The sequence below is a fragment of the Sebastes umbrosus genome, chromosome 15, assembly GCF_015220745.1.
Source record: "Sebastes umbrosus isolate fSebUmb1 chromosome 15, fSebUmb1.pri, whole genome shotgun sequence".
NCBI lineage: Eukaryota > Metazoa > Chordata > Actinopteri > Perciformes > Sebastidae > Sebastes > Sebastes umbrosus.
In genome coordinates, this window is record NC_051283.1 from 29,803,523 (window position 1) to 29,817,610 (window position 14,088).

A 14,088-nucleotide genomic window follows, 5' to 3' on the forward strand; every position below is an offset into this window, starting at 1 on the left:
CGCACCGGCACTCACTTTCATTGCGCCACGGGGTTTTGCTTGAACTCTCGCGCTTGCTTTAGACTCCTTGGTCCGTGTTTCAAGACGGGTCGGGTGGGTTGCCGACACCGCTGCAGACCCCTGGCGCCTTTTATGTCGGCAGAGGCCCGCCCTGGCGGCAAGACGGTTGGGGCGCACCGAGGACAGTCTGCACCGGTTGACAGTCGCACCGGGAGCAGGGGGCCCCGTCCCTCCTCAGCGTGGAGAGAGGGCGCAGCGAGACCTTTTTCCACGGTGCGACGAGGTCCGGGCGGGCAGCGCTGTAAAGCTGCAGCCGCGAGCCACCTTTGCCCCGCGCCTTTCCAAGCCTCGGGGCAAAAGGTCGGGGCAAAGGTGGCTCTGAGCCCCGAGCCCCGAGCCTTTCCAAGCCAACCTAGAGCCGGTCGCGGCGCACCACCTCGTATGCGGGACTCCCCAGCCTGCTGTGTGTTGCTCACACCCTCCAGCTGGCCGTTAACGAGGGTCTTTTGGCACAGAGAAGTACTCGTATCGGAAATAATTGTTTGGTTAGAAGAAGTGATTTCAGTGATCTTTTAAAATGCTCTGGAGACATAATGCTTTTCCTAAACCTAACTAAGTGGTTTTGTTACCTAAACATAACCACGGCCGCTTCACGGTAACGACGTGGCGTCTAAATGACATGCAAAATAAGCCTAAAATGCGTCTCATGACATGCAGAATGTCCTTAAAACATCCTGCTATTTATACGCCTGCCCATGACATCAGGTTGCCCAGTGACACGCTGACCTGATTAATTTCTATCAGCACAGATACTGACCTTATTAGTCTGCCAGACACGATCGATCCACATTGAATACCGTGTGTTTTAGTCACAGCAAAAATGTGAAATAATAGTAATAGATTAAAATAGATTTTAAATCCATCCTTCTGACATCTCTTAAAAATGTTTCTTCTCTTCTCTCTTCAGGGCAGTTATCCTGTCTGGGACGACTTCGTCAGCAAGGCCAGCAAGCTGCAGTCACAGCTCAGGTAACGCAAGTTAAAGATGAAAAAACACACCACCACAAATCATAGAAAATAACACATTTAAATAACCTATTTCTATGAGATTAAAATACTACCAGTTGCTCCGAGACAAAGGTCGTCAATGACGAAAAGAAAGAGACAAAAAAAAAGGTCAATTCCTTCGCTGGTGTTGTTACTTGTTGGCCGCTCCAACAGGCATAACGCTAAATGTGTGCACAGGTAGTACACACAAATACACACACGTTGAGTCTCTGTGTAACCTGAGCTCATGAAAATCCAATCAGTCGGCTTCATTAAGTGTTTAAATGTCAGGTTCACCTCTCCTGTTCTGTCGCCTCGTCCCCGACACACACACACACACACACACACACACACACACACACACACACACTGAAGGTCGTCTACACACAAACACGTAGAGAAACGTGCACATACAAACTGCAAACATACACTTAATTCATCAAGAACAGTAACACACATATACACTCAGCCCTTCCAGCCATTAACCACCCACCAACATCCACCTGCACAAACACACACACACACATGCACACATGCACACATGCACAACTCAATTAACCTTCTGAGGCTGGCAGAGATTAATGATGCCACCATAAAGTCATTATCAGTGAGACGGATCAGCAGCAGCCACCAGAGATTCTGCACTGGGCCAGAGGTCAGCAGAGGTCACAGCTGATTACACACACACACACACACACACACACACACACACACACACACACACACACACACCAAGGCGTCAGACATCAAAGGACCACGCCATTGCTTTTGCATGTTTTATCCTGTCGACTATACAGCCGATGATCTGCCATAACACGGAGCATCGATTTTTAGATCGATTTCCTTCCTTTCAGGCAGTCATTGATTTCAGTTCAGTATGACGTGAAAAATCAAACTTGCTTTTATACATATCAAGATCAAGGTAAACTCAAGTGAGATATTAAAATAAGACGCGATGATAAGGAACATTTGGTAGAACAGATAAAAAGGGAGAATAGACGTGCATATTATATGAAACACGGCGATTAGCGGCAGTTTAATGAGCGATATTTTGTCCTTAACAAATTTTCTAACGCTAAAATCACACCAGAGCAGCTGCAATTACAATAGTTTAACTTTTAGCGCCGAAGCGCCGCCAAACTAAAAGTGGACGATAGTCTAATTTTTAGCGGCGAAGTGCAGCCAGAGAATACCTGCAGCCACGCCTTGCGGCCGCAGAAAAATTTCATTATGTATTTTGGCGAGCTGCACTTCGCCGCTGCCTGGTGTGTTTTCGGCGTAAAGATAAAACATTGAAACAGATTTTGAAATAGTATTTTATAGGACAGCTCTCTCCTCCTTATCCTAACCTTCCTCTGTTGTGTCTCCCAGGACGACGGTCGTCGCGGTAGCAGCCTTCCTGGATGCCTTTCAGAAGGTGGCCGACCTGGCGACCAACAGCCGAGGTAGGCTGGAAACATGTCTGTCTGTCTGTCTGTCTGTCTGTCTTTACTCATGAGCTGCTTTGGTTTTTAATCTACTTTTTGTTGTTACACTGTCTTTACATGCACGAAAATACAATTCTACTGTAAGCTGTTTACGTGGTTGATGAAAACGAACACTAGTGACGGACTCGTCGGTCACAGAAACAGCAGTAATCAGTGTTGTTATTGTGGTGAAGCAGTTTGCACGTTTTCTATTGATTTGTACTTTTCCATTATTGGCAAATAATCAGAGGTGGCTGTCTTCCCGATCGCTGGACTGGAACATCAATAGAGGTCACTTCCTGGATTGATTAGAGGAAGCAGGAAGCCTTGATCAGGAGCTCCGTTTGTTCTTATTCCAGCAGTGTTTTATCTCTGGGAGCCTTTTCTAGATAACTCCAGGTTTTAATGGATTCTGTATATTTTGTTTTTGGGAAAAGACTGTGTGTGTATTTGTGTGTGTGTCCGTAGTGGGATGTAGGCCAGCTTCCTGTCGGAGCGACTCGCCGTCACAATGACAACAGTAGCCGAGGAAACAATCAGTCAACGCTGTGATGATTCTAGGGCTCCGGGTCACAGCCGCTCTGTAATTGACTCTGTCTGCTGTGTGTGTGTGTATATAGCTGTTAAACCTGCAGGAGTGTGTAGAATTATTGGTTTCTTTCAGCAACTGTTGGGACAATTAGAGGTTGTGGAGCCACACCCCACCGTCCCCGACATCCTCCTCCAACCTGCCTCCTTTATATAGCACCATACGTACTATTGTGTCGAGTGCTAATTTTCCCAGTTATGTTGCGCTGACAATTTACTGCCTGGAAATATATTGTTTTTGTGTGAATGAGGCCTTTTTACTTGTATCTACCAGAGGGAGTCACAGGCAGGAGGTCAGGGTGGATGGTGGGTGTACAAAGCGCAGGACTTTGACACCAGAGAGCAAAGTTCACATCCTGGGTCACGTCTGTGTTCGGGTTTAAGCTCAGGACAGACCGGCCGCATCAGCAGAGCGTGGCGGCTGCGTTACCTGTTGTTTTTTATTTCAGCGTCCATGTTAACAGGTTAGAGCAGCCACACAGCCGGCATGAGATGCGCGTCTCGTTTGCGTCTCCTCTAGAGATTCGAGGTTTCCCTATTTTCGACGCGAGCCGCACGGTTCACAGCAACAGTGAAGGTGATCTATTGACTGTAGATTGACATCATATCACCATCGTTACTACAGTTACGATGTCTATATCTGTAGAATATGTTAGAAAAAAAGTAAAGATTTATTTTTAAATCAACACTTCCTGCTTTCATTTCAAAATAAAAGCCCTCAAGCGTTTTCACTGTGGACAGAATTCCTTCATTTGTTAACACAAGGCTTTTATTCTGAAATATTTGCAGGACAGTGTTGTAGAACATGCAGTGACTTGCACGGCTCCATGTATGAATAAAGTACGGGGTTTTAATCGTGGATTTTCTCTGTTATAATGAAATGAAATGGCCATTATGAAAGGGAAACTCTATGTAGAAAGAAAGGGCTGGCAGCAGCAGAAATGCAGCTGGTCTGAACACCTGACGCGTGAATCACGAAGCCGCCGCGCGACACAAAGTGTTTAAAGTTGCTGCAGATTTTTTTCTGTTACTGATGCAAGACCATAATCCGTACCTGAACAATGTTAAATAATGCTGTCGTCACTATGAGCAGATATTGTAATGCAAGGTTGGTTATTTTGGCGGAAAACAAATAAAATACGTCGTCAGTCAACATTTTACTGATTCGTTCAGCATCAGTATTATTTCAACCTGCCAGATTAAAATGAATCCGTCATCTGCATTACGTTTCCCTCTGAACATATTAGCCTTTGTATAAATAAATAAATAAATAAATAAATACATTCTTGGAGACAGCGTTGTGGCTCCTCACACCTCTGACTCAAGAAAACAAACAGCACTTATTACTTATTGCATCTAATTTAAAAACAATATTTATTTAATAAAATAATCCCCCAAAAAACATAAACAAATAAGGCTCAGATCTAGACCCAGTTAGTCGTAGATCTTAACGTAGATTTTGTCATTTGTTTATGCTGTAATATGTAGCGCTCCTTTTTGCATGGACGGGATTTTTACATCAATGTGATTGATTAGATTATTTTTTTTTTTTTGTTATAAGTGCAAACTGTAGATTTAATCTGTGAGAGACGATGGAGGGATGAAAAGTGAGAAACAGATGGAAGTGGTGTTGGAGATGACGGGGGGGTAAATGTGTGAAATTTTAGGCCAAAACAGATAAAAATGTCGGATTAGAAAGAGAGGATGATGTGTAGTAAAGGGATTGATGGCAAATGGGAGAGGAGGAAGAGCAGGTAGAGGAGGAAGATAGAGGGCAGATGGTGATGGGGGGAGAGAGAGAGAGAGAGAGGGATGATGGAAAAGGAGGGATGATGGAAAAGGAGGGATGATGGAGGGGGGAGGGAGGCTGTCATGTCCAGCCGGCTGCTGCTGGTGCTCATGGCAACAAGATGGAAATCACTGCAGGATTCAGTCAGAGCAAAAAGAACCGATATCTCATCTTATCTCATCCTGTCTTATCTAATCTAAATTCTCAAATAGTGGCCTGGGCCCTCGTAACTAATCATGGCCATTTTATCATTTTATCATTCTGTAGATTAAATGAATCAGCAGCCAGAAAAATGATCAATAGATTTTTAAAGTAATTGTGAATTTCAGCCGTAATAGAAGTCCGTTAAAAGTTCAGGTGAATGTCGACCTTTAGTCACGTTCTCATGCTGTCCAACAAACAACCTCCATGTTCAGAAAAGCATGACCCCACTTTTATTTATTACTATAGATTATTATATATTTATTTTTTTAAACTTTCCTACTTCAGGAACTTTCCATGTTGCTGAGCGTTGACAGTTGGGAAGGATTCAAACATTGTTTCTGTAAGTGGAGGATCTCTATCTTATTATATCCAACACAAACACTACGGAGATAAGACGCGGTGCATCCTCCTCTCTCTCTCTCTACCTGTCAATGTGTGTGTGTGTGTGTGTTGGTCCATGGTTACCATAGCAACCTGCTGACGGGGAGGATTACGTCCTTAAAGGGCCCGGCGAGCGCCGTCGCTTTGGCAGGGGCCGTGTCAATATGTCAACACCTGGAAGAGGAGGAAGAGGAGAAGGAGGAGGAGAAATTTAGTATTTTCAAGTCAAAAGGCTCAAGTAAAGTGAAGTGATGAGTCACTGGTGTTAAAGTCCAAGTCGAGTTTCAAGTCTTTTTTAATTTTGTTGAGTCTAAAGTCATGAAGTTTGTGACTCAAGTCCATCTCTCTGATATCTATCATATAGAATAACCTCAGCAGCTGTAAATAAAAGCTGTGTTGTTACAAGTCACCACGTCCACAAAATGTTTGTTTCTTCCAAATTGGATCCAAAGTCGAGATGAATTCCTGAATTTTATGCTCAACCTCTAACTTCACTCCTTCATTAGTGGTGAGTGGATGTTTCTGACCGCAGTGCTCTCTGGGACTTGTAGTTCACTTCTTTCCTGGCGTTGTCTTGAAGTTTGGACTTTTTTTTTTTTTTTAAATGAACGGGAAGCTGCTCACCGTTTGTTCTGATGATTCTGTAAAGGTTTCTGTTGAGTTTCACAGCTTTACGTTGTCTATGGAAGAAAAGAAAATCATCACAGGATTGACTGGCAGTTATAGTCTCATCCTCTGTGGGGCAGGAAGTGATTCTGATGATTGTAAACACAACACACAGCTTGTACCAAGTGTTGTTCCCTGATGTAAAAAAAGACGTGACTCCCTGTGGATGCTGCTGCAGTCGATATCTGCGTGTGCGTGCGTGCGTGCGTGCGTGTGTGTGTGTCGGGGCTCACAGATGGCCTTCTTTGGCAGCTTGTCATTTAATGATATCATCTCAGTCGCAGGTGAGTGATGTCATATCTGCAGTGACCACATGGCAGCGCTTTATTTTTAGGATTTCCATCAAGGTCAGATCAGAGGCTAAAAATAGACACGTGTGTAAATACACGATCAGCTGTTTTCTAAATAACTTGAAGTGAAGACAAACCTTGTTTTAGTCTTTCTAACACGTGTTGATTGCTCGTATATAAATACTGAAAACACTCACACACACTGTCTCTGCTTACAAACTGATAAACCAGTCTGAAATAAGTTTCTCTATGTGTCGGTGCAGAGAGTGTGCTGGTGTTTTCTGTGCTTTTCAAAATAAATTCTGACATCTGTACAGTCGGTTCATTGGCTGTTTGTGGTGATTAAACACAGACTGCAAAAATAATGTCAAGCGGTCAAATTTGCGTGAATAAAACAAGGAGAAAATGAGCTTTGCTTTCGAGGTCGAGGCGCTTTTATGTTGGGATCAGAATACACAACGTTGTTGTCTTATCCTGTTTCGCTTCGCCCTGTTTGCAGTTGTGTGCGGAAGAGTTGCTCTCATGTCTTAGGAGTTTGTCCTTTAGTTGGGACGTCATGAGGTGGTTGGCTCCCATTAACACCGTCCTCCCCGAAAAAAACCTGTCTGTGCAAGCAGCGTATTAAGACCCATATTTACGTTTTGTTGTTAGGCAGCGACCTCCTTATTAATGATGACGGGAGCAAAGTAGGAAGTCGGGTGACGTAATATAAAGAGGGACAAAGTCCACGTAGGGAGGAGGTCGAGTAGGATGGATGGGTCAAACAAACAAACAAACACTTTAACCCAGGAGAACGCTGTTCGTGTTCCATGTTGACTTTTTAAAACTTACGTACGTAAGTTAACTTACGTGACAAACTTGATTTATGTACCTGACCTAAGTTAAGTAACAAACATACTTATTTTAACCCAAACGCTGATCTTTTACTAAACCTAAATAGGGCTTTCAAAATGGCACAAAAATTATTAATTATTATTTGTTCTAAAAAAACAAAACAGGTTTGAACTATTCGAATATCTATTTTTACGCAAAATGTCCGTGACACCGTGTCCTAACTGGCCGTGAGTGTCGCAGCGCGCCGTTTAAAACTGAACTTTTGTCGGACGCCCCATTTCAATTTAATTCCTGCCGCTCGCTTTGAAAGCATTTCAATGGACGAGGAACGGCTGATTGGTAAAGCTGAAATGAGGAGTTATCTATCCGATCTGTTTAGCTCCACATCATGGTTTAATACATTACAGGCTCTCGTCTGTTTTCTCCCTCTTTCATTTTTAAGTTGCGTGTTCTCTTTGCTATATTACATCTCATGTTAATAATGTTCATGGCCTCACTTCTTTACTGCATACCGCTCACACGGTAGCTATGTGCTCCCATACTTCAGGGTCCAGTAGGAAACCGGAGCTTCGCTGTCAGTTGCTGCTTTACTGAAAAACCATCTCACATTTCCTGTGAGCTTCACGCTGAGCTCTTTAGTGAACACACTCGTTGATCAGAAACCGTCATATTGTTTTAAATGTTTTGCATGTTTATGCATTCAGCTCTCTCCTCTATAGAATCTGCAGTGACAGCAGGAGTAGATGTTAATGCACATCCAGCATCATTTCCTCATACATTATAAAACAGTGCATTCCTCAAATATCTTTAAATGTTTACAAATATTTTTATTTTTAAAGAGTTGAGATGCAACGATGGTTATTTTTCCACGGGTAACCCTTCGTTTCACAGGTTATTTCGCACTAATTTTCAAATAATATCTTTATAAAGTTTATTTGAAAGAGCTACCAAATTTGACAATTATATGGAAATTCAGAAACATATTTTTCCCACCGTTACTCTTGTTAATTTAGCTACTAGTTATGTTGAGTTTGAAAGCAGTTAATTATTTCCAGAGGACTTTCCTTGAAAGAATTTGAAACTTCGTTCTTCATATTTGTAGAATTTCATGTTTTTTGTTGTGGAAAAATATAGATAAAGATATTTTTCATGCCGTCTGACCTGCCGTGAACTGACTGACTTAAAGAATGTACTAGCTCAGCAATTAATTGTAATTATTGGATGTATACCAATTAAAATACTGTCTTTATTTGATCTTTAATTAGTGCTAAATTACACGGATATTTCCCAGAAAATTATTAGGAATTTATGGATGTGTGTTACTCAAATTGCAGCAGTTTTTTTTTAAGAAAACATCTCAACCTGAAGCAGAAAAATAAAACAAAAACGGCCCCACAAATATAAAATAACTGTGATGGTAAAACTCTCTGTATGAGCTGCCAGCAGTGGGAGGAAAAATCTGTGGTAGAATTGAGTATTTATTTATTTGCCAACGTGTAATTCATTTGATTCATTTCACAGTTCAGTTAAATCAGATCAAAGAGGCCAGAAACTAGAAGTTGTAGCTGGATCAACTTTAATCAGCAGACATCACAGGAGATACTCTACAGAGTGGGATGATGTCAGAAACTGTTGAAGTTAAAACCAAACGCTGCGTTCTTCTGTTCCAGCTCCAAACTCCTCGTCCCAACAGGCTCGTATATCCTCCGCTCCGCCGAGGTCAAACATCACAAACACAGGTCACGACATGTTTAAAGCAGGAATAGTTATTTTGATGTACTACTGTTGCTGCCTGATGACTGTGGTGTTATTTAAAGGAACTCAAAGGCTCAATGAACTCAGAAATATCCACCTTTCCTGGTAGAAAACTCACATTTACGTGACTCTTTGGTGAAAGTCCCTCAGAATTAATTTGCATGTGCTTCTGTCTAGAATCTCCATTTTGCACCGACGTTAATAACAGTAATAAATCCATCCAAGAGAAGGAAACAGAGACACATTTCTACCGTCAGAGTTGAGGAAGATGGACCAGAATGCACTTTAGCTTCAGGATAGGTCATACTTGCCAACCTTGAGACCTCAGAATTAGGGAGGGTTTAAAAACATTCACTTGAGATTGGGACTTTCACCCAGGAGGCCGCTGTTCATTTCCCGTCTGAAACCGGAAGTCAACGTTGACTTATTTTTTTTACGTAACTTCCGTACTTAAAGGGACTCTATGTAAGAATCAAAAATTGCTTGTTAACAGCGACACCTTTGGCCGTTAAGTCAACAAAAGTCAGCGTCCTGTTGCTCGCGCTTGTGCATGAACGAGCATCGCTCAAAACAGTGAGTCGACACATGTCAGCTAAAACCACAATATCACTCTATATTTCAGCTGCTTGGCAGTAATGTTAGCTGACCAGACCAAGGTCTCTCCATGGATCGATGCTTATACTGTGTTTTCCTGCTTCAGCCTCCAGACCGTGGTCAGAAGGAACAGGGACAAGGAACACGAAAAATGAGGAATAACTATACGTTGACATGTCGTTATTGAGGATGCTTGGCTGTTAGGTGGCAAAGACACACTAGACTCTAATGACGTCGAAGAAAGGTAATGGTTCTCTCGGTCCACATCGGACCAGAGACCGAGACCTCGAACTGGGTCTCAGGATCTTTTAAAAAAAAAGCAGAAAACTGGTGTCAGAGATAAAAACAAGTTGATTGTAGGTTTTCTGCTGCAGATAGAAAGATGAGTTTTATAAATGAGGCTCCAGGTGTTTCTCCTCACATGTACTGTTTTATGTGAGAGCAGAACTCAACTGACTGCCAGCAGCAGCAGCAGTAGTGTGTGGTCTTTAAGGGCCTCATTATGGTATGGCATCGCCACGGCAACGGCAGCAGCTGCCTGGTTTGACGTCACAGAGAATGTGATCCTCTGTAACACACACACACATATATACAGCATATGGAGTGAGTGCAGACAACCATGTAGACTTACTGTATGTCACATTAGTGCAGAACCAGCAGTAGATAACCACATCTACTGGGACAGTTTATCCACCAGTTAAACCTGCTCACACACAGTTTGGCCAACCGTTTCTCTTCACTGGTCAGGTGAAAGCCCGGCGTCACGTTTCACGCTTGTCTCATACTCCATTCGTAGCTACAGTATATCTACGAAAAGCAATGCACTGTAAGTCGTGTATATCCCATGAAATCAATTTGTGTGTAATTTAACATAATCGTAAACCAGGAAATATAAATGGCAGTGAACGCCGCCGTAGAAGGAGGTCGGGGTGGACAGGTGGGTCAAAAAATACCAGACTTTTACCTCATGAGACCGCCGTTCATGTCCCCTATGAAACCAGAAGTCATTGTTGATTTATTTGTCACGTAACCAGCAAAACTACGATCTTTAAGTATTAGTTTTGTTGCCTAAACCTAACCAAATCAATCTTTTCTACTAAGTAGCTTTCTTGCCTAAAATTAAGGAAGTTGTTTCCTGTGAAGATGGAAGTTTATTTTGAAAAGACCATATGCATGTAACAAGCGAGAATTGACATGTGTAGCTGGACATTCGAAGGAAAACGTAAAAGCATCTTGGAATAAAAACAAAGTAGAAAGAACAGAAAAAACATTGTTTTCTAAAAGTGGATTTCTTTCTGCTAGATAGATTATAATTCAAACTTTCAAATCCACGTTCTTCCCTTAAATATGTCAAGTAAGGACACAAAATAAAACTGAGTAGAAATAAGGAAAAAATTAAAAATATGTTAACTTGGAAATTGCTAAAAAATATAATTCTTTATTGACAGAAGAATAATCCTTTAATAGTCATGTATTACTATATCAGATAATCTTTTATTCCTCATAATATTGTGTCTCTTTGTCGCCTCCATCTTACAGTAATATACCTGCTGTATGTCTTTGTGAGGCGGCCTGAGGGTGTGTTTGAATTATTAACCAGGGCGCCCAGCAGGTGAGGCTGTGTGTGTGTTTTCTTTTCATCCTCTGCACAAACCACTCCTAATTAGTTATGAGGCCCCACCCGTCTGAGGGAGCATGAGAGGGAATAATGAAGCGCTCCCTCTGCAGGCCTGGACTCGGGCTATGTGCAGGTCTGTTGAGAAAGACCAGGATGTGGGGGGAGGCAGGTTTCCCTTCGGCTGCTGGCCTGCGGTCATAATACAAGCTTTATAATTCATAGTTTTATTTTATCATCCAAAGAAGCATTCTAGTCTTTACTTTCATGCCAAAATTGGTTGAGAAATAAGAGATGAAGGAATTAAAACGAGAAGAGATATTAAAGAGAAACTGCTGAAAAAGAGAAAAGCCGGTGTTTGGAGACGTCTGTCCTTCCTGAGAGCGGCGGTGTTGTGGTGGTTGTGGTGGTTGTGGTGGTGGAGGTTACCAGCAGGAGGTCAGATCCATTTGTAAAGGTTGAGCGGCTGTTAAATAATTCACCGCTACACTATCACGCTGCAGAGATGAACTATCTGCTTTATACTCTGTCAGTTTCAGACGACTTCACTTCTTCCTCCGGCTCAATCTGCTGTGATACGTTGACATATTAACCCCGATAATCTGAGCTCCACTAATTCATATGTTTTATGTATTTTATATTACAGTGCATGTAATGTGAAAGACAGACAGACATACTGTAGCAGCCTGCTAACTGAAGAACGTGGAACATTTAGAGCCAGATCTGTTTCTCAGTTGTTGGAGGAGACCAAACTAGAGCTAAAAGACAGTCAATATTGGACTCTTACGTAAGTTCTTGCTAACACGTCGTTCACCAGAACAACTTTATAAGGTGACAACATGCGAGAGTTTAATGGAGTTCTCAAGTGGACAGAAAATCAATTAAGGCAACTTTAAAAACCTTTATATGCCACCTTTATGTTAGCTTTCCTTTTTGATCAACATAAAAATCACTCCCGCTAACTGGTGCGTCAACACTCACAAGTTTATATAGTAGCTGCCGTGCCAATACCGACGCTTGGTGAATGGCCCTACGCAAACTATGACGCTCTAGGTTCCTCTCTGAGCTCAATTTTGGACGCGTCAGGGATGGCGTGTCAGTTTCCGCTCGTTACATACACGGTGTCCTTTCAAAGTAAACTTCAGTGTTCACAGGAATGGTACAGTTTCCGATCATTACCATGGTTTATAAACAGACAGTGAAAGATGCTCGGTGGCGCTTGTAGCAAAAAAAGTTCGACTTCCGAGTATAAATGACCCAGATCTTCCGGCGATCTTCCGCTCCAGCCTCCGTCTGGGTCTCATTCACATGAACGGAGGATTCGGCTATTAGTGCATTTTACAACTTTTAGGATCGAATGATTTAAATAAGGGTCCGGACGTCTCTTCCTCGATGTAAGTTTATGAGAAAAAGTATTTTTGGGCGCAATGGCATCACGTGACGGACACAGAAGTTGCAGTACCGCCGTTTGGCCACTACGAAAATATCCCGGCTTCCTTCCTGGAGTTATACAGTCTCTTATCAAAATAAACCTCCAACGTAGGTTTACTTCGTTTTTAGGTTTACATACGCAACAAAAGTTCTTTGGCTACGCTTGTTACTTAACTGGCGTTAGTAAAGTACGGAAGTTAGGTCACAAAACTTCAGTAAAATAAATGAACGTTGACTTAACCATAACACAGAGTAGTGTTAGAATAATCGTAATAATGATGTTTAGATGTATAGAACTCTTTTTTTAAGTATTCAAAATTCTGCTTTACGTAGTGAGAAAACATAAAATGGATATTAAAATTACATAAAGCAGTTCAACGTAGCTTTATGAATGTGAATAGTTTTTGATGTATTTCTTAGAGATGGAGAGAGAGAGTCTCTTTGTTTGGTGTGTTTGGGTTTATAATGAGTATAATCATTTGGTATTAGACTTATATTTGGGGTATTGTTATCAGTAGCTGTGATACCAAAACAACACTTTAAGGGAAAAACCTTTTTTCTATTTTTTCATTTGTATAATTCCCGTTTGAGTCCTGGTGGATTACTGGTAGAGAAATAGTGTGTCCCATCTCCAGGCAGTGATGGGAGGATCAAAGTGTCTCAGAGAGCTGCCCCAACAGGCTTTAGGTAGTGAACACAGACACACACACACACACACACACACACACACACACACCTGAGAACACTACTGTCAACATAGACCTCCCACACAGTTAATTACTGACACAACACACACACATGAAGCTACAGTATCATCATTACTTTTCCACGTCAGATCTGCTGTTTCTTCAAATCTTTGCATTCATTTTTTTTAAAAAGCTTAAAACAGTTGTTTTCTTTGACTTTTTCGTGATCTTACGTCTGTGTTTCGAAAAAAAGATTGATTGATAATGACAGCAGCTGTTAGTTGCAGCCTCTGTGGACAGAATTCCTTCATATGTTAACACAAGTCTTTTATTCTGAAATATTATGTGCAGGACAGTGTTGTAGAACATGCAGTGACTTGCAGGGCTCCATGAATGAATATAGTACGGGGTTTTAGTTGTGAATTATTACACGTTTAACCTTTCTGTCTAAAATAAATATAAATGACATTTATAATGAAATGAAATGGCCATAATGAAAGGTAGACTCTAAAACTATATGTAGAAAGAAAGGGCTGGCAGCAGCAGCATCATTGCAACATAAACGCAGCAGAAACGCAGCAGAAATGCAGCTGGTGTGAACACCCGACGCGTGAATCACGCAGCAGTTCAGCGAGGCAGCCGTCAGGTGCTACTCATGCGGGCGGTGTGGACACGCCGTCAGACGTCTTAGAGGAAAAGTTATTCTGCAGAACTTTATCTCCTTCATGATCGGTTTGTTAAA

The 14,088-nt window shown here is 41.9% G+C and overlaps 1 protein-coding gene across 7 annotated transcripts in view; it reads left to right on the top strand.

Moving 5' to 3' along the window:
- LOC119503721 (protein MTSS 1-like) overlaps nucleotides 1–14,088 on the top strand; it is a 60,716-nt gene that overhangs the window by 11,376 nt on the left and 35,252 nt on the right. For all 7 annotated transcript variants that reach the window (XM_037795625.1, XM_037795629.1, XM_037795627.1 and 4 more), the window contains exons 2-3: nucleotides 968–1,029; nucleotides 2,419–2,492. In XM_037795625.1, coding sequence (XP_037651553.1) covers nucleotides 968–1,029; nucleotides 2,419–2,492 — 136 coding nt within the window. The remainder of the gene's footprint in view (nucleotides 1–967; nucleotides 1,030–2,418; nucleotides 2,493–14,088) is intronic.